Source organism: Salmo salar, chromosome 15, assembly GCF_965601325.2.
Source record: "Salmo salar chromosome 15, fSalSal1, whole genome shotgun sequence".
Lineage (NCBI taxonomy): Eukaryota > Metazoa > Chordata > Actinopteri > Salmoniformes > Salmonidae > Salmo > Salmo salar.
This window is the reverse complement of record NC_138305.1, coordinates 29042465-29061026: the sequence shown is the minus strand read 5'-3', so window position 1 is coordinate 29061026 and position 18562 is coordinate 29042465. Positions and strand designations below refer to the sequence as shown.

The window sequence follows — 18562 nt, the reverse complement described above, 5'->3', positions numbered from 1 at the left end:
AGCGGGAGAGAGAGACGCGCGCGCGCGCACAGAGAGAGAGAGAGAGACTCGCGCGCGCGCACAGAGAGAGAGAGAGAGACTCGCGCGCGCGCACAGAGAGAGAGAGAGACTCGCGCGCGCGCACAGAGAGCGAGAGAGAGACTCGCGCGCGCGCACAGAGAGAGAGAGAGACTCGCGCGCGCGCACAGAGAGAGAGAGAGACTCGCGCGCACGCACAGAGAGAGAGAGAGACTCGCGCGCGCGCACAGAGAGCGAGAGAGAGACTCGCGCACGCACACAGAGAGAGAGACTCTAGCGCACGCACACAGAGAGAGAGAGAGAGAGACTCGCGCACACAGAGAGAGAGAGACTCTCGCGCGCGCGCACACAGAGAGAGAGAGACTCTCGCGCGCGCGCACACAGAGAGAGAGAGACTCGCGCGCGCACACACAGAGAGAGAGAGAGAGAGACTCGCGCGCACACACACACACACAGAGAGAGACTCGCGCGCACACACACACCCACACACACACACACAGAGAGAGAGACTCGCGCGCACACACACACCCACACACACACACACAGAGAGAGAGACTCGCGCGCACACACAGAGAGAGAGAGAGAGACTCGCGCGCACACACAGAGAGAGAGAGACTCGCGCGCACACACAGAGAGAGAGAGAGAGACTCGCGCGCACACACACAGAGAGAGAGAGACTCGCGCGCACACACACAGAGAGAGAGAGAGAGACTCGCGCGCACACACACAGAGAGAGAGACTCGCACGCACACACACAGAGAGAGAGAGAGAGAGAGAGACTCGCTCGCACACACACAGAGAGAGAGAGGGAGAGACTCTCGCACACACACAGAGAGAGAGAGGGAGAGACTCTCACAGACTCAGAGAGACACACAGAGAGACACAACTAGGCTATCGGCCCTAATTCCGCGTGGTTACAGGGTTAATTCCGCGTGGTTACAGGGTTAAAACAGTAACAACTCAAAGGGTTAAGTTTAGGTTTTTGTTCCGAGGGGTTAAGGTAAGGGCTATGGGTTGGGGATAATATGAAACAAAATAATTCAAAACAATGTGCTGTTTCCATCAAACATTATTAAGTCCTCTCCCTGCTTGCTAGAGCATTGTGAACTGCAGTGGCACGGTGGTCTAAGCAGCGCGCTCTGGCTCCGAGCCTTATGAGTTTCACCCAGTGCTGTGCCATGTTTTTTTTGGGGGGGGGGGAGGGGAGGGGGGTGAATGCTGAGGAAGGCATATATCCACGTCCTCAGGGCCTATTCAAAAGTTTCTAGTGACCAGACTGATGTGTCAGGATAGGAATCTGGGGAGCTTCACAACACCGGCTCTGTATTATCTATGGGGCCCTGTGTCCTGTATTGTCTATGGGGCCCTGTGTCCTGTATTGTCTATGGGGCCCTGTGTCCTGTATTGTCTATGGGGCCCTGTGTCCTGTATTGTCTATGGGGCCCTGTGTCCTGTATTGTCTATGGGGCCCTGTATTGTCTATGGGGCCCAGTATTGTCTATGGGGCCCAGTATTGTCTATGGGGCCCTGTATTGTCTATGGGGCCCTGTATTGTCTATGGGGCCCTGTGTCCTGTCATCTCACACAGAGATTCCTCCAGGGGTTCAGTTAGTGAAAGACCAAATGAGGACAGAGAGACTCCACCAGGGGTTCAGTTAGTGAAAGACCAAATGAGGACAGAGAGACTCCACCAGGGGTTCAGTTAGTGAAAGACCAAATGAGGACAGAGAGACTCCACCAGGGGTTCAGTTAGTGAAAGACCAAATGAGGACAGAGAGACTCCTCCAGGGGTTCAGTTAGTGAAAGACCAAGTGAGGACAGAGAGACTCCACCAGGGGTTCAGTTAGTGAAAGACCAAATGAGGACAGAGAGACTCCACCAGGGGTTCAGTTAGTGAAAGACCAAATGAGGACAGAGAGACTCCACCAGGGGTTCAGTTAGTGAAAGACCAAGTGAGGACAGAGAGACTCCACCAGGGGTTCAGTTAGTGAAAGACCAAATGAGGACAGAGAGACTCCACCAGGGGTTCAGTTAGTGAAAGACCAAATGAGGACAGAGAGACTCCTCCAGGGGTTCAGTTAGTGAAAGACCAAATGAGGACAGAGAGACTCCTCCAGGGGTTCAGTTAGTGAAAGACCAAGTGAGGACAGAGAGACTCCACCAGGGGTTCAGTTAGTGAAAGACCAAGTGAGGACAGAGAGACTCCACCAGGGGTTCAGTTAGTGAAAGACCAAGTGAGGACAGAGATGCTTTTCCTGCACATAGTGTTTGGGGGCATCAATGTCAAAATTATTGAATTTCAACTTCTGTGTATAAAAAAAGGGTGCGTAACATAACTTGTTTGTTTTCTTTTTATGTGTGTGTGTGTGTGTGTGTGTGTGTGTGTGTGTGTGTGTGTGAGCAGGTGGTGTGGAGAAAGCTGGGCGACGTGGCAGGAGCTAAGCCGTCTATCAGACAGCATCTCTCTGGTAACCAGTTCAAAGGCCCCATGTAGTCCACAGCAACCAGAGAGTGAGAAAGAGAGAGCGAGATCTTCCTACATACTATCCATTCCTACTGCCTACACTACCCATAACACCATCCTCCTGGGATATGTGACTGGACATTATGCGACCCAGGAAAACCACAGAATGGACCTCTCCATCTCTCCCTCGCCACTAGTCAACTCCCCATACACACACATTTCGTTTCAACTTCCAGTGTTGTTAACTGGCAGCTAGTTTCACTGATTTGCAACTTTCCTTGTATTACAGATTTTAGGTTTATAGTTAGACAGGCTTACACTTTACACAGTGCTGAAGACTATTACAGAACAAACTCTCATGTTTTGTTTTATGCTAAAAAAGAAAGAAACTCAGATGAGAGCTATAGGAGCTCTAGGATGATAAAGTAACGCTGTGATAATGTCAGATATGGTTACGTTTTGGGTTACAAGTGTCTCGTATGGACAGATCTAGGATCACCTTCACCCACCTTCAATCCTGATCTTGAGCATTTAGAGGTAACGTACAGAACTGACTGTGGATCAGTGTCTAGGAGCAATGTCACCCCACTCCTTCATAGTACTTCCCAATAAAAAACCCAGCTAGCTCCTCTGTTAGTTGTGCTTTGCCTTTATCTGGTTGATTAGCATAATTAGCATTAGCTAACGCTATCCTTAGCGTAATTAGCCTTAGATAATGCTAGCTTTAGCAAAATTAGCATTAGCTAACGCTAGCCTTAGTGTAATTAGCCTTAGCTAATGCTAGCTTTAGCTAAATTAGCATTAGCTAATGCTTGCCTTAGCAGAATTAGCATTAGCATACAAAGTGTTAATATGTGATACCCATTGTGATATGATACATAGCACCCTATGCTCATAAGAGAAGTCTATTATTAATACAGTACTATTATAGAGATCACTTTTAAAACTAGTGTAAAATATGTAAACAAAAAAAAACATAGCACTGCTTTGTTGTTATCGTTTATTTGTAGCTTTTTGTTTTTTATTATTATTCTAGCGTGGCCAAGTGTTAGAAACGGACTGTTTTGTGTGCTTTTGTAAAACATAAAACCCACAAGTGAACAGGGTTCTTTCTATGGTAACCACTCATCTTTTTACTGTAGTTCGTTGAAACAAATGATTACTTTATCTCCTCTGTAAACGTATCAAGCCCATTTTAAATCTAAACCGTCTCAGCCAAGAGTCAATGTTTTTTTGTTTTTTTTTACTAAAATGTACAAGGTTGTGTCTGCTCTAAGACAATCATGTTTCTCCGGTTGGGAAATAACGAGAGCTTTGCCCCGACCCTGTGACTCTTCTGTGACTTCTGTGGATATAGTGGTGATTCTTTGTTGACGTTGGTCAGGTTGCCTGTGTGTAGTGTAGTTCTCTGTAACAGACTGTTGACACCTGGTTACGACAGGGTTGGAGACTGCTGAACACATTTTATATGAAATAATATGTTTCATAAATCTCCATGACAGAATGTTTCAGAAATGTTCTCTGAAACTTGACGGCTTTTATGCTACTGTCATAAAGGGAAGATCAGACTAATTTGGCTATTTTTGGTCATCAATAACTATTGCATTAATCAAACCACTGTACAACACAGCATTTTAATTGAAAGCTAAGAAAGTTGTCAAATAAATGGAATGGTTTTCATTTCAATTTGCATAATATGAATAAGTGTTTTTTAGCCATGGTGAATACAGCAGATGAGTTTCAGCAGTGCATGTTTTGTAGAAAATTATTTCTGTTGGAATGTGAGAAAGAGCAAGTCTTCCCTTAGATGTTTTTGGATACAGCTACATTTTAACGAGTTATAATGTCAGATGAAGTAATAAGTACTGTTATGATCAAACTGTTCAAGGCTATTTATTGCCAGGTGTTTCGATAAAAAATGGGGAGAGCTATCCAATAATAGGGCTGTCATGTGATTGGCCAGTTTAAGATTTTGACCTATCAGGAGATATTGATTGGGCAATTAGTAATGATTGACAGCTCAAGCTCTCCTGGTTCTAGTATTAGTTTTTCCAAATTAGAACATTGAGGCTTCTGACCGTACATTCTTACGATTCATCCTCGTCGGGTTCTCTCTAATAGGGTCTACTACAACAACAAAAAAATAAAATCAAAGTATGGGTTTTCAACTGATTTGAAGCTATGATGACTTGTAATGTTTTTCAGTCTGGCATTTTGATTTGAGATGTGCCACATTTTTCTCTGCATGGGATTTTGAGTTGGAACCTGTGTTTTGAACTTTGTTGTATTTCTAATTCTGTATATATGTGCTAAACTAGAAGTCATGATGATCCTAGAACCTAGTCTGCATCTCAAAATAGCAATATATTCCCTAGTGCACTACTTTTGACCATTGCCTTGTGCTGACCCTGGTCATATGTAGTGTGCTATATAGGGAATAGGTTATCTCGGACACAGGCCTACAGTGTTTAATGCAAACTATTCCTATAGCAACTAGCATGAATGTAAACATTTTTTTTCCCCCCCCATGAATTTCACTGAGATCAGACGTATGTGTAGGTGATAGTTAACAAAAAAAAAAATAGTAATTGAACTAGATCACTTTGATGATTTTTTGGAGAAAAAAAAATAAACAATGACTTTCTTTGTAATTCTGTGTCTTCTCTGAATTCATGTGTGAGGAAATGCTGACTTGAGCTGAACTGATAAACACATACAGTATGATACGAAGCCTTCCATACTGAAGTGACAGGAATTCAGAACTTGAGCAAACCTGCCCTCTACTGGTTTATATAGTGAATGATCAATGTACTGTATTTTATTTCTGACAAACTTAACATTTCAAATTGGATCAACGGAATGGGACTGACAGTATTGGGGAAAACCTTCAAAGTGGACACAGATACAGCGGGTACAGGTTAAACCCACTGGTCAGGGAATGTGTGGGTGTAGTTTGGGGAGGGGGTCACAAACAGACAAAACAGTTAAGCTGATTGTTCCTAAGGTCAGGACCTGAGAAGCAGACGGTCTGAACTTCACCTGAGGTGTACTCATTAGTCCAAAACGTTTTTGCAACGGAAACAAGTTTCTATTGGATATATTCAGGTAGGTCCCTCACCCGTTCCGTTTGGTTCCTTCCTTGTGAATACATCCGACCTGAAAACTCTTGTTCCAAACACACAACATAAAACACTCAACACTAGCTTCAGTTAGCAGGGTTGCGGAACGAGTCATGGCAGTAATAGTAACACTGGCTAGACTAATAACACCACACAAACACTCCTTTCAAAGTAAGATACATTTATTTTATTATCCCAAGGGCCTACGAGACATAAAAGTATGTGTGTGTATGTGCATAGAAAGCACAAAATAGTTTGTTAAAGTAAAGCCTAATTAAGGCACTATTGATATAAGCATTCTAAAAAGATCCCATCGCTCAGATTTCACATAGTAAAGTTTATCATTATGTACAAATACACCCCTGGCTGTCCAGTGTTCTATCAACCTGCTGTTCAGATATGGGTTACCAACATCTTTCAGTTCATGACTCCTACAAGTAACAGTTTAAGTGCTATTACTGTAATTATACAGGGTACATCCAGTCCAATACATTTAACAGATTAACCAATAATCACACAGCTAAATTAAAATAAGGGAAAAGAAATGTTTGGTATTTTCTGCGATAAACCCAACTTTGTTTTCCACAGACAAGGTAAAGTTATCACAATACTGATTAGTGAAAATATTTTATTTTCACACAGACTAAAAATGTAAGCAAAAACAAGCAGCCTTTTTGTAGCATTAACCAGACCTTCAGTCTAAATATCCATTGTATTTCCTTTCAATTAATCTCAAAATATGTTCAACCATGTTAATGATTCAATATCGTCTGCCTCGTGTTTTCTCAAATGGAACCCTTTGGAATGTGGAACGGATAGAATCTCTACAGAATGGATGTTCAGATTCCAGGGGTCATAAAGCTTTACATGTACGGGATTCCACAACGCCTCTAAGACAATGTAGAATAACAGATCGCTCCTTTATTTGTTAAGATCTCCAGTGGACTCCAGAGTCGTACTCATTAGGACACAATGTACCAAACTGTTTTGCAACAGAAAGCGAAAAGGAGTATTTCTTATTGGACAAGTTCAGATAGTCCCTCAGTTTGATTTTCTTCTGTTTGGTACCTAATGAACACGACCCAGGACTGACAACAGGAACAGGACTGCTAAGCATCAGACATTCCTCTACTTTTCTCGCTTTCATTTTCCACATTTCTCTTCCTCTCTCTTTCTTCTACCTCTCCTCCTCTCATCTCATCCATCCCCCATGATTCATGGGCATGCCAGGGGGTGGCAGGGGTACCTGGGGCTGGCCTGGTGGCAGGGGGTACACCCCAGGAGGCATACCCATCCCTGGAGGGGGCATGCGTGGAGGCGGAGGGGGGTACTCAGGGTAGCTGTGGTTGTAGCCTGGTGGAGGGTATGCTGGGGAGGGAGGGGGCAGGTTGGGGGGTGGGTAGGCGCTGGGTGGGGGGCCAGGGGGTGGGGCGTTAGGGTAAACGTGAGGGTGATAGGGCATGGGGGGACCGTAGTTGGGGGGCATGGGGGCGTAGGACGGTTCCCCTGTCTTCATTATAGACTGAAGGCTCTGGAAGCCTTCCCCTGACATGTAGGAGCTAGAGGTGGACATTCCCATGATGTAACTAGAGGGAGGAGGAGGAGGGGGGCGGTGGGGCAGGGGAGGGGGCTGGTGGGGGGGTGGGGCGTGAGAGGGGGGAGGGGGAACGGGTTCAGTCCCCACGGCTGGCTCTGCTTCAGGAGGGACCGGTGGTGCTCTACGATCTATGGAGCGAGACGGAAAGAGAGAGAGAGAAATCATGTCATTTCCAACTCCACTAAACAAACAATCCTAATCATAGGTTTCAATTCCTGTTCAACAAGACCAAACGTTTCAGACCTGGAAACGTTCGACACACAACTACCCAGACAGCCATTCCTAGTGTTCCCAGAGTTTAGACTATACACTCCCTGAGGAGTACTCGTTAAAAAGTTGCAACAGTAATCAGATTGGTCTGAGAGAGCAGGGCAGGAGGAGGGGGTGGGTGGGACTGTTCTGACTGGGAAGTTAGTTATGTAAATCGGGATTCTAAGAAGGCCTAAAGATTGGAACACCTGTTGCTGCCCTTACAGAAAGCCCTGCAACCCCCATCTCTAAAACTGTCTTTCAATAAACACACAACATAAATAAATATGCCACTTCATACATCATATGACAACTGACCAGCTATTCTCTCCGATAAGATAAAGATGATCAGTAGCTACTGCTGTTATTGCATATAATGAGCAAACTGCTGAGCAGTACGACCTGTGCCATGTCATTTCAGCAAGCCATGACACCCATCATCATCTCAGGTAGCTCTGAAATTGTTTCTGTTCTTAGAACAGGTAAGATTCGCATTCCTAAAACATTATTTAGCTGAAATGTAATTTTAATCTCTGAGAAATTAAGCTTATTGATTGCAACAATTTTAATTTATAGGATTCAGATAATGTTCAATAAATAAAGTACTCAAAATCTGATTTGGACCAAACTATGAGTAAGACATGTGGAATACATTTTGTTTGTCAAGACACCCACTGACCCCCCACACACCCAATGACAATTCCACCCCAACAACCAGTATACTGTATCAGTTCTCTATGTTTGTAGTATGTTGTATGAAGCTGCGGCTTGGAGTATTGCTTCACCATACTATGTAATGTATTCCCTGTGAATATGATGGCTTTCCCCCCCTGTTCAGAGAAATTAGTCATTGAAGTCACTTGCATTATTTACCATAAAGTAGTGTGGAAGTACCAGGTTTTGACCACTAGATGTTGCTGTTCCTTCACCGCCATTCTCTTTTATTCATTTTGCTGGTCTCTTGTGTTTATTAAATATATCACAACATTTCCTTTGCAACTTTGGGTAGAAAACCAATAGATTTGGTTCATGATCAAAATGGATTGTGTGTGGTTACAGGAACAGCGGAATTTAGTGGTCAAAACCTGGTACTTCCACACTACTTAAGTGAGCGGCTTCAATTACTAATTTCACTGAACAGGGGCAAAAAACATCACCAGATTCACAGGGAATACATTACATAGTATGGAGAAGCAATACTCCAAGCCGCAACTTCATACTACTTGTCAAACATAGAGAACTGATACTGGTTGTTGGGGTGGGATTGGCATGGGGTGTGGAGAATGTCTTAGGGGATTTCTCATGTCTCATTGGTAGGAAGAAGTTTGGTCCAAATCAGACATTGGGTAATATACAGTATTTATTGAATCTGATCTGAATAATATAAATTTAAATGGCCAAATTTGGTGCAAACAATTATCTTAATTTGTCAATGATCAAATTATAGTTCAACAAAATAATGTTTCAGGAATGCTAATTGTATCTGTTACTAACTACAGAAACGATTTCAGAACAATCTGAGAGGGTGGGTTTTGAAATCCTCTTTCTGGTGCTTTTTGAGGAGGAACGACCCAAGAGACACTCACCAGGAGGGGGTTGTGAAGTGGGCAGGGGGGGCATAGGGCTCTCCAACCGTGGAATCTTAGAACCCACTTGTTCTGGTGGTTTAGGTTCCTCTTTCAGAGAACTCTGAGAAGACAAAAAGAGAGATAATCACTCACATACACTACTGCTTCAAGCAGGCAAGCAATACAAGCACCAAATTTGACCTCTGAGCACTTTAGTTATGGTAAGCTACTACAGAACTATAGAGAAACTATGACGTCGGGGTGGTTGAATGATCACTTTTAGCCATAGATACTACACACAAATGAATGAATGAATAAGTTAATTAATAATTTAATGAATGAATTAATAAACTGTATTGATCCCCAGAGGGGAAAGTGGGTTTTCTTTATCACCAGCTGAGCTGAAACATCCAGTGGCAATGCAGTCAGGCATACAACACACACTCACATGTGTGCGTTTAAGCTGGCGCGGTGGACTGCCCTGGGGTGAGTTCTTCTTGGGTGGAGGGGGCGGTGGAGCACTCCCTGGAGGCTGGCCCTGTGGAGGTTCTGGGCCTGGAGGAGGGGCAGGGACCGGGGAGTGGGGTGGACCTCTCTGCTTGGTCTCCTGCTCCAGACCTGGGGGGATGGGAGTCTTCCCCTGGGAGTACAGGTCCAGGATCTGGTGACAGATGTCTGGGAAGAGAGAGATTAGGAGAGGCGAGATTAGGCAAGTGACAGACAGGGACAATATGGGCCGAATCCTAACTTGATAAATATGCTACACATTGGACATGTTGCATAAATCATGTCAATGAGCGATTTGCTTAGTTATGGGGAACAGATCTCAATTTAGGATTCAGCCCTATGAGACGGAAAAAATATATATATATATAAAATTCTTACATTACAAATAAAAGTTTTTTACACAAAGATCAATAACTTCTTCTCTCTCACAATGTTGGAAGGCAGGTCCAGAAAGGCAAATATTCAGCATTACATATTCCACTAGATCCTGTCAGAGACTTCCTGTCTATACCTTCTAGCAGTTCCACTGGGACGTCCTGGACAAACTGCTCCCACCATCGCCGTGAAGACTGCTTGGACGTCCACTCCTGGATGTCAAACTTACACAGTCGTCCAGCCAGGTACATGACCGCTACAGCTATGATCTCTGGCTCCCACTGCAGGGACAGCATGGTGCACAGACTGGAGAGAGAGGTAGGAACAGACAGAGAGAGAGCAGTTTAGATGTGGAGGCAAATACAGTCGTACAATACCCCTCAATGAATATTGTAAGATGAGAGAAGGAGAGAATCAACCACTGTAAGGTGAGGCACTATCTATGACAGGAACCAGGAGACCTGTAACATTATTAACATACAAGCCTCTGGGTCAGACGTAACTAGTGACACTGTAAGGAGTCCAAACTATTGTGTTATGTTCGGCCCACCTGTCGTTGACGAAGGTCCAGGCCATCTGCACCAGCTTCTGAACTTTGGTTTTGTCACCTAGAATGAAAAAAAGACTGTTGGAAACAAAGTGTTGGAAATGAAGAGTTGGAAACGAAGAGTTGGAAACGAAGAGTTGGAAACGAAGAGTTGGAAACGAAGTGAAACTAAGATGGAAACACCACCTTTCAGACCTTTGAGTTGCTTGGCGTATCGCAGGAGGAACATGTAAGGGTGTTCCACTTGCAGGTCAAACTTGATCGTCTGTAGCAGGATCCTCTCTAGCACCATAACCTCTTCCTGTTGATGGCGAAAATCCTATGACACATCCCAGGACCCAAACAAGAGCGTAAAGTAAGGAAACATAAGGGCTTATCACACTACTACAAAAATCAAGCTGTACTGACTTGGCCTGGTTAAGCATCCACCATAATCTTGAAGGTGCATATGGAGGAATGCAGATATGACGTAATTGTTTTGGCACTACCCAGAGAGTTTTTAAACTACGGCGCGCAACATGGCTCAATGTGCTAATAAATCAGCACAATCTTACTTTTTTTTGTTTTTTTCAAGTTTACTATGCTAATGCTGATACAAAAGAAGACTAATGGAGAGCACTGTATACTACGACAAACGTCGCAAATTAGGCATATGTGTTAAGTACATGGGGGACACCATTTTTATGCATGTCCACTATGGTTGGAACTGTGCTGAAAAGGACAATGTGAAAAGAAAAGCCTATTATCGAGCTAGCACAGTTTGGTTTGGATCAGCACATGTGACAAGGTTACCAGCAGGACTTCACTGTACATACAGAGGAAGGAGAAGAGTGAATGAAGTGAGATATTTCTCACCTTTGGGTCGTCTCCAAACTGGGCAAACTGTACGTCGTTCAGTAAGCTGCGAGCCGTCTTGATGATGTCTTTACATTTCTTAGGAGTCTCCTCCACTTTCCCAGCCAGGAAGAGACAACACGCACCTGTCACCTGGAAACACGGTTCCTTCAGGAAGTGTTCATACCCCTTTGACTTATTCCACATTTTGTTGCGTTACAGCCTGAATTCAAAATGGATTTAAAATGTTTGTTTTTTTCCTCACCCATCTACACACAATACACCATAATGACAAAGTGAAAATATGATTTTTAGAAATGTTTGCAAATGTATTGAAAATGAAATACTAATTTACATAAGTATTCACATGTTAGAATCACCTTTGGCAGTGATTACATCTGTGAGTCTTTCTGGGTAAGTCTCGAAGAGCTTTGCACATCTGGATTGTACAATTTTTGCACTTTTTAAAATTTTTATTATTCAAGCTTTGTCAAGTTGATCATTGCTAGACAACCATTTTCAGGTCTTGTCATAGATTTTCAAGCCGATTTAAGTCAAAACTGTAACTTGGCCACTCAGGAACATTCACTGTCTTCTTGGTAAGGAAATCCAGTGTAGATTTGGCATTGTGTTTAAGGTTATTGTCCTGCAGAAAGGTGAATTCATTTCACAATGTCTGGTGGAAACCAGACCGAACCAGGTTTTTGTCTGTACTTAGCTCCTTTCCATTAATTTTTTTCAACCTGAAAAACTCCCCAGTCCTTAACAATTAGAAGCATACCCATAACAGCCACCACCATACTTGAAAATATGGAGAGTGTTACTCAGTAATGTGTTGTATTGGATTTGCACCAAACATAGCACTTTGTATTCAGGAAAATATGGAAAATATATTATTTCACAGCGGTTTTCATGGTACAATGATTCTCTACACTGTACTAGCTTGTTTTGTCACATAAACTGAAATTAGGGGAACTATTAGTTTCAGCAACCAGGAAATGGCGGAGCGATTTCTGCATAGTGCAACTTTAATTGCTTTGCCACACTTTTTGCAGTATTATTTTAGTGCCTTGTTTTGCAAACAGGATAACGTTACATGTTTTGGAATATTTTTTATTATGTACAGATTTCTTTCTTGTCACTCTGTTAATTAGGTTAGTATTGTGGAATAACTACAATGTTGTTGATCCATCCTCAGTTCTCTCCCATCACAGGCATTAAACTCTGGAACTGTTTTAAAGTCACCATTGGCCTCGTGATGAAATCCCTGAGTGGTTTTCTTCTTCTCGGGAACAGAGTTAGAAAGGACGCCTGTATCTTTGTCGTGACTGGGTGTATTGGCCTTTCTAGGGAGTTTTTCCTACACCTGCATTGCTTGCTGTTTGGGGGTTTTAGGATGGGTTTTTGTACAGCACTTTGATATATAAGCTGATGTAAGAAGGGCTTTATAAATACATCTGATTTGATATTGATACAGCATTCAAAGTGTAATTAATAACTTCACCATGCACAAAGGGAAATTCAAAGTCTGCTAGTTCTTTGCGAGCATTGGAAAACCTCCCTGGTGTTTGTGGTTGAAATTCACTGCTCGACTGAGGGACCTTACAGATAATTGTATGTGTGGAGATAAACACTATTATTGCACACAGAGTGAGTTCATGCAACGTAAGTGACTTGTTAAGCACATTTCCACTCCTGAATTTATTTAGGCTTGCCATAACAAAGGTGTTGAATACTTATTGACTTGAGACGTAAACATTTTTAATTTTTAAATTAATTAGTAAAAATGTCTTAAAACATAACTCAACTTTGACATTATGGGGTATTGTGCGTAGGCCAGAGACCAAAACATCTCTATTTTAAATGGATTAAATTTCAGGCTGTAACACAACAAAATGCGGAAAAAAGTCAAGGGGTGTGAATACTTTCTGAAGGAACTGTACACAATACACAGGTCTCACACACCATTTAATCCCAGTACGGTACCTCTAGGTATGCACCACTGAGATTAAAAAGTTGACAACATGACCGTGTTCATTCATTCTGATTTGTGAAGGCAAGTATAGCATTGCAAGTCCCTTTGGATAAGTGTGTCTGCTAAATGTAAATGATAATAAAACTAATGAACATTGCGGAAATCCCTTATGCATAGTGACACCAGTACTGTAAAGGCTATACTCACATATCTGGGAAACTGTTTGAAGGAGTGAAACATGTAGAAGCGGTGGAAGTAGATGATACCTGTTGCCAAGGTGTCATAATGTCTGATGACAGAGTTAAGGGTAAATTCAACCAACCAGGAGTTTGACTTGAAACTGTTTTTATAGTTCTAAAAATGTAAAAAACAGTTTTTTTTAAAACCCTAATTGAATATACACTGAGAGTACAAAACATTAAGGACACCTGCTCTTTCCATGACATAGCCTGACCAGGTGAAAGCTATGATCCCTTATTGATGTCACTTGTTAAGTCCACTTCAATCAGCGTAGATGAAGTGGAGGAAACAGGTTAAAGAAGGATTTTTAAGCCTTGAGACATGGATTGTGTATGTGTGCCATTCAGAGGGTTATTGGGCAAGAAAATATTTAAGTGCCTTTGAACAGGGTATGGTAATAAGTGCCAGGCGCACCGGGTGGGTCAAGAACTGCAACGCTGCTGTTTTTTTTCACACTCAACAGTTTCCCATGTGTAAAAATAATGGTCCACCACCCAAAGGACATTCAGACAACTTGACAAACTGTGGGAAGCATTGGAGTCAACATGGGCCAGCATCCCTGTAGCCCAATGAATTGAGGTTGTTCTGAGAACAAAAGTGGGGATGCAACTAAATATTAGGGAGGTGTCCTTAATGTTTTATACACTTAGTACACATTGATATACATCATTGTAAATATTTATCACATTCCTTGTGTATGGTTATATATTTTGATATATTGAATGTTGATATTGTGAACCTGTTATATATTTTTTGTGATATCACCAAGCACTGCCCCTAAATGAAATGACTTTCCAATATCTAGTGTGTAAAAGGATACAGTCCGAGTCTGGTCCCCACATCAAATATGAACCGGGCCCCCTCCCTGCGGTACCGGGCCTCTGTGGCCGGGTCCAGGCCCTCAGACTGGGACGGGGTGTGGGCCAGGTCCTTCTTGTCCCAGTACCAGCATGGCTTGATATGGTCCAGGAAGGCTTGACCACTAGAGGGGTGGTTGTTTTCCTTCATCTGGAGAAGCGAGGAGGGTGATGGAGCCGCTGAACTACAAGACTGGCAACCGAGGAGGAAGGGATCATTCACAGCATGAATGAATGGTGTTTTGTCATCTTGGATGAAGAAATAGGGTAACGTTAGCTAGTAAGCTAGCTAGCTAGAGTTATAAAAACGAAACATATCACAAACATATAGTGTTGTAAGTTGGCTAGAAGGATGTTTACCTTTATCATTCTAGCTAGCTTACTAGCTTACTAGCTTTCAGGCCGAAGTTGCTAACGTTAGCTAGCTAAGTTAACTTGCTAAACTAACTTTAGCACTCCCTCGAGAGGCTAACGCTAGCTAATGACATTTCAACTAATCCAAAACACACGCATGTCTAACGTACGTGGTCTAAAATCTGAAAATAAGGACAATTACCTTTATCATGTAGACTGAATAACGAGTAACACTATCCAACAATCGATGAACTCGTTTTATATTTATATTGAATTAGTCATCGTAACATGGACGCCGCCATTTTGTTGTACGTCAGAAGCCGGTGCGGGGATGTATGCGTGCGCAGTCGCGTTTTGGACAAAATGACCCAATAGAGGGCGACAGAGAACTACTAATGTAGATGACTCTACCAAAGATAGAACAATCAGCCAGATATATCCAAATCATGAGAAAACAAAAAAGATAATTACTTGACACATTGGAAAGAATTAACATTTTTAAAAAAAGCAAATTAGAATGCTATTTGGCCCTAAACAGAGTGTACACAGTGGCAGAATACCTGATCACTGTGACTGACCCAAACTTAAGGAAGGTTTTACTATGTGCAGACTCAGTGAGCATAGCCTTGCTATGGAAAGAGGCAGTCGTAAGCAGACCTGGCTCTCAAGAGAAGACAGGCTATGTGCACACTGCCCACAAAATGAGGTGGAAACTGAGCTGCACTTCCTAACCTCCTGCCAAATATATGACAATATTAGTGAGAAATATTGCACTCAGACTACACAGACCCACAAAGAATTCAAAAACAAACCCAATTTGGATAAACTCCCATATCTACTGGGTGAAATACCACAGTGTGCCATCACAGCAGCAAGATTTGTGACTTGTTGCCACAATATAAGGGCAACCAGTGAATAGCAAACACTATTATAAATATAACCCATAATTATGTTTATTTATTTTAACTTTTGTATTGTACTATTTGCACATAATATAACATTTGAAATGTCTTTATTCTTACTGTGAATGTTTTAAAATGTTTATTTCACTTTTGTTTATTATCTACTTCACTTGCTTTTCACTTGTTTCCCACGCCAATAAAGCCCTTACATTGAAATTGAAATTGTATTGTATAAATGTGAAGCATCCGGTAGCAAGATGGATTTTGGCCGAAATTCTGCAAATTTTCTCATCGATTAAACATTTGATCCCAATACAGTTTTCTGTTTCCAAAACTAGAATCTGTAACTAACAGAGTGGACTGCATTTTGTAGACTTTACCCTTTGCCAAAGTTTCATAAAATTGTGTTGTTTAGAAGGAGTGCAAGGGCAAATTTAGTGATTGGACACGTGCAATTCATAGGCGTTCCCAAACGGAAATATGCAAATAAACACTACAACGCGCCAATAGGATCTCACTAGCTCGTGGTTGGCTCTGCCCACTATGATTAATTTGCTGCCATTAGAAACGACAGGCTCTGCTCTATCTTGAGTTCGTTATACAAATCTTTGCCTTTACTTTTCTATGTGGAGGAGCCAAGGAGCCAGTTTTCCGGTTCTTGAAGCACGGTTTTTGCTTCGGTACTGCAGTTTAACTGACGCCTGGCCCAGAAAGACAAGAAGGCAACACAAAGCATCCATTGAATTATTAAAATAATTGTCGCTGAGGCCGATTTTTTTCCCCGTTACTCACACCCGAAAATATTAAAATTGTATATTCATCCAGTACACTGTCCTTCTCTCAGCACATATCAAAGCTGCAGGCTAAAGTTACATCTAGACTTGGTTTCCTCTATCGTAATCACTCCTCTTTCACCCCAGCTGTCAAACTAACCCTGATTCAGATGACCATGCTAGATTGCTAGATACGTGCTAGATACGTAGTTTATAGATCTGCAGGTGTGTGCTAGATATTCTTTACCATTCAGCCATCAGATTTGCCACCAATGCTCATTATAGGACACATCACTGCACTCTATACTCCTCTGTAAACTGGTCATCTCTGTATACCTGTCGCAAGACCTACTGGTTGATGCTTATCTATAAAACCCCCTTAGGCCTCACTCCCCCCTATCTGAGATATCTACTGCAGCCCTCATCCTCCACATACAACACCCGTTCTGCCAGTCACATTCTGTGAAAGGTCCCCAAAGCACACACATCCCTGGGTCGCTCCGCTTTTCAGTTCGCTGCAGCTAGCGACTGGAACGAGCTGCAACGAACACTCAAACTGGACAGTTTTATCTCCATCTCTTCATTCAAAGACTCAATCATGGACACTCTTACTGACAGTTGTGGCTGCTTTGTGTGATGTATTGCTGTCTCTACCTTCTTGCCCTTTGTGCTGTTGTCTGTGCCCAACAATGTTTCTACCATGTTTTGTGCTTCTACCATGTTGTGTTGCTACTATGTTGTGTTCCTACCATGTTGTGTTTCTACCATGCTGTGTTCCTACCATGTTGTGTTGTCATGTGTTTCTGCCTTTCTGTGTTGTTGTTTTAGGTCTATATGTATTTTTGTGGTGTCTCTCTTGTCGTGATGTGTGTTTTGTCCTATACATATATATTTATTTATTTATCTCCCGTCCCCGCAGGAGGCCGTCATTGTAATTAATAATTTGTTCATAACTGACCTGCCGAGTTAAATAAAAATAAATAAAATCCTATGTCTGCCGTGTTTTTTGATGAAGTGATGACGTCGTCGCTGCTCACGCTGCTCCCTGTGTGCACTGATACAGCGTTCAAAACAACTGGGGACTGGGGAATCTCTGACTTCCGAATTCAATGCGTTCATGACAACTGGAAACTCAGAAAAAAACGAGCTCTGACTGGGTAAATTCGTTTTGAAAGGTCATCCAACTCGGAAATCCAAGTCTGGCCTCTTTCTATAGCTCCGACTTTCCGACCTGAAGAACACTGACGTCATGATTTCACCTCGTTTGTTTTCTGAGTTCCCAATTGTCTTGAAAGCATGATGAGTGCTAGTGCGCATGTGATGTTGGTCCGTATAACAGGATGCAACCCGGATATAGACGGTCCATGAATCGGCGTATAAAACCTTAGTAGATTACCTTGAAAACAACAGGTCGGACATTTTGGACACGGTCACCAATTCTTATTATACCTCAGGAAGAGGAGTTCAATGGTCAGTCCGAGTTCATGAATGAATCAATCAATCAGTGGCGATGTGTCATTCAGGGCAAGTGGGCCACAGCCCCGCCACTGTCCAGATGATGGCGCTGTTTTGCATGTAATGCTGGCATACATTAGTGTCTCAATATTATATGATAGCAGCTAGCAAACAATGTAAATAAAGTCATTGCTTGAGTTAATAAGCAGCATACTCGACTCCTCTCTGTCATATTATTGTTTTGATACATTTTATTAGAGTAAGGTAGTTCCAGAACACAGCAGTTTCACCCTCGCTCAGTGCCTTCTGTGGCGGAAGGGCAGCCAGAGTAAGCACAGAGCGAAGGCATCGTAGATCTTCTTTGGTTGCGATGGATTGTCTCAGGGTGATGTCACTCACAAGACCGCAGAACTTACTGGGAGAGCACACTGAGGGCCAGGGAGCTTCTACCCCCTTGGATGCTGCCATAGCGTTACATTGGCAGTGCCCATCCAAGGAGGCTCAAGGTCATTGGCCACAGATAAGTCAGCGTCTTTTCTCCGGTAACTTTGATTGGACTGATGTGTGTCAACTTCATTGTTTACCATGGCCAGCTAAAAAGTTACTATGCTGATTATATCCTAGCAAATCATTTTCAAACATAGCATTATGAAGGAAATGTAGAGATAAAATGTCTAGGCGCTCATCAGCCACTAAACATTGAAAGGCCATCCATTAAAATAAAGCAA

General features: G+C 42.6%; 2 protein-coding genes across 6 annotated transcripts in view; one reads left to right on the top strand and one right to left on the bottom strand.

The window, feature by feature from the left end:
• Nucleotides 1-5133, top strand: part of LOC106571107 (coiled-coil domain-containing protein 85C-B-like) — a 92508-nt gene extending 87375 nt beyond the window's left edge. For both annotated transcript variants that reach the window (XM_082961641.1, XM_014143785.3), the window contains exon 6: nt 2423-5133. In XM_082961641.1, coding sequence (XP_082817767.1) covers nt 2423-2512 — 90 coding nt within the window. In that variant the 3' untranslated portion in view covers nt 2513-5133. The remainder of the gene's footprint in view (nt 1-2422) is intronic.
• Nucleotides 5134-5765: 632 nt separating this feature from the next.
• LOC106571114 (cyclin-K) lies at nt 5766-17596 on the bottom strand. Of its 4 annotated transcripts, none has more exons than XM_082961640.1 (10): nt 17338-17596; nt 14314-14543; nt 13461-13542; nt 11300-11431; nt 10631-10763; nt 10448-10505; nt 10034-10203; nt 9464-9690; nt 9034-9136; nt 5766-7326 (listed from the first exon to the last, which is right to left on the bottom strand). In XM_082961640.1, the coding sequence occupies exons 2-10, from the start codon at nt 14499-14501 to the stop codon at nt 6794-6796; spliced, it is 1626 nt and encodes a 541-aa protein (XP_082817766.1). In that variant the 5' UTR covers nt 14502-14543; nt 17338-17596; the 3' UTR covers nt 5766-6793. The 4 variants fall into 4 exon arrangements, with proteins under 4 accessions (XP_082817766.1, XP_082817764.1, XP_045551528.2 ...); XM_082961638.1 differs by lacking the exon at nt 17338-17596 and adding an exon at nt 14907-15060; XM_045695572.2 differs by lacking the exon at nt 17338-17596 and adding an exon at nt 14907-15060 and having other exon boundaries at nt 10640-10763.
• Nucleotides 17597-18562: the final 966 nt, after the last annotated feature.

Excerpts from the sequence above, each read along its gene's own strand:
- LOC106571114 (XM_082961638.1), bottom strand. Across the intron at positions 10,506-10,630 it reads GCAACTCAAAGGTCTGAAAG|GTGACAAAACCAAAGTTCAG; the intron begins GTGGTGTTTCCA and ends TTTTCATTCTAG. Across the intron at positions 7,327-9,033 it reads CACTTCACAACCCCCTCCTG|ATCGTAGAGCACCACCGGTC; the intron begins GTGAGTGTCTCT and ends CTCGCTCCATAG.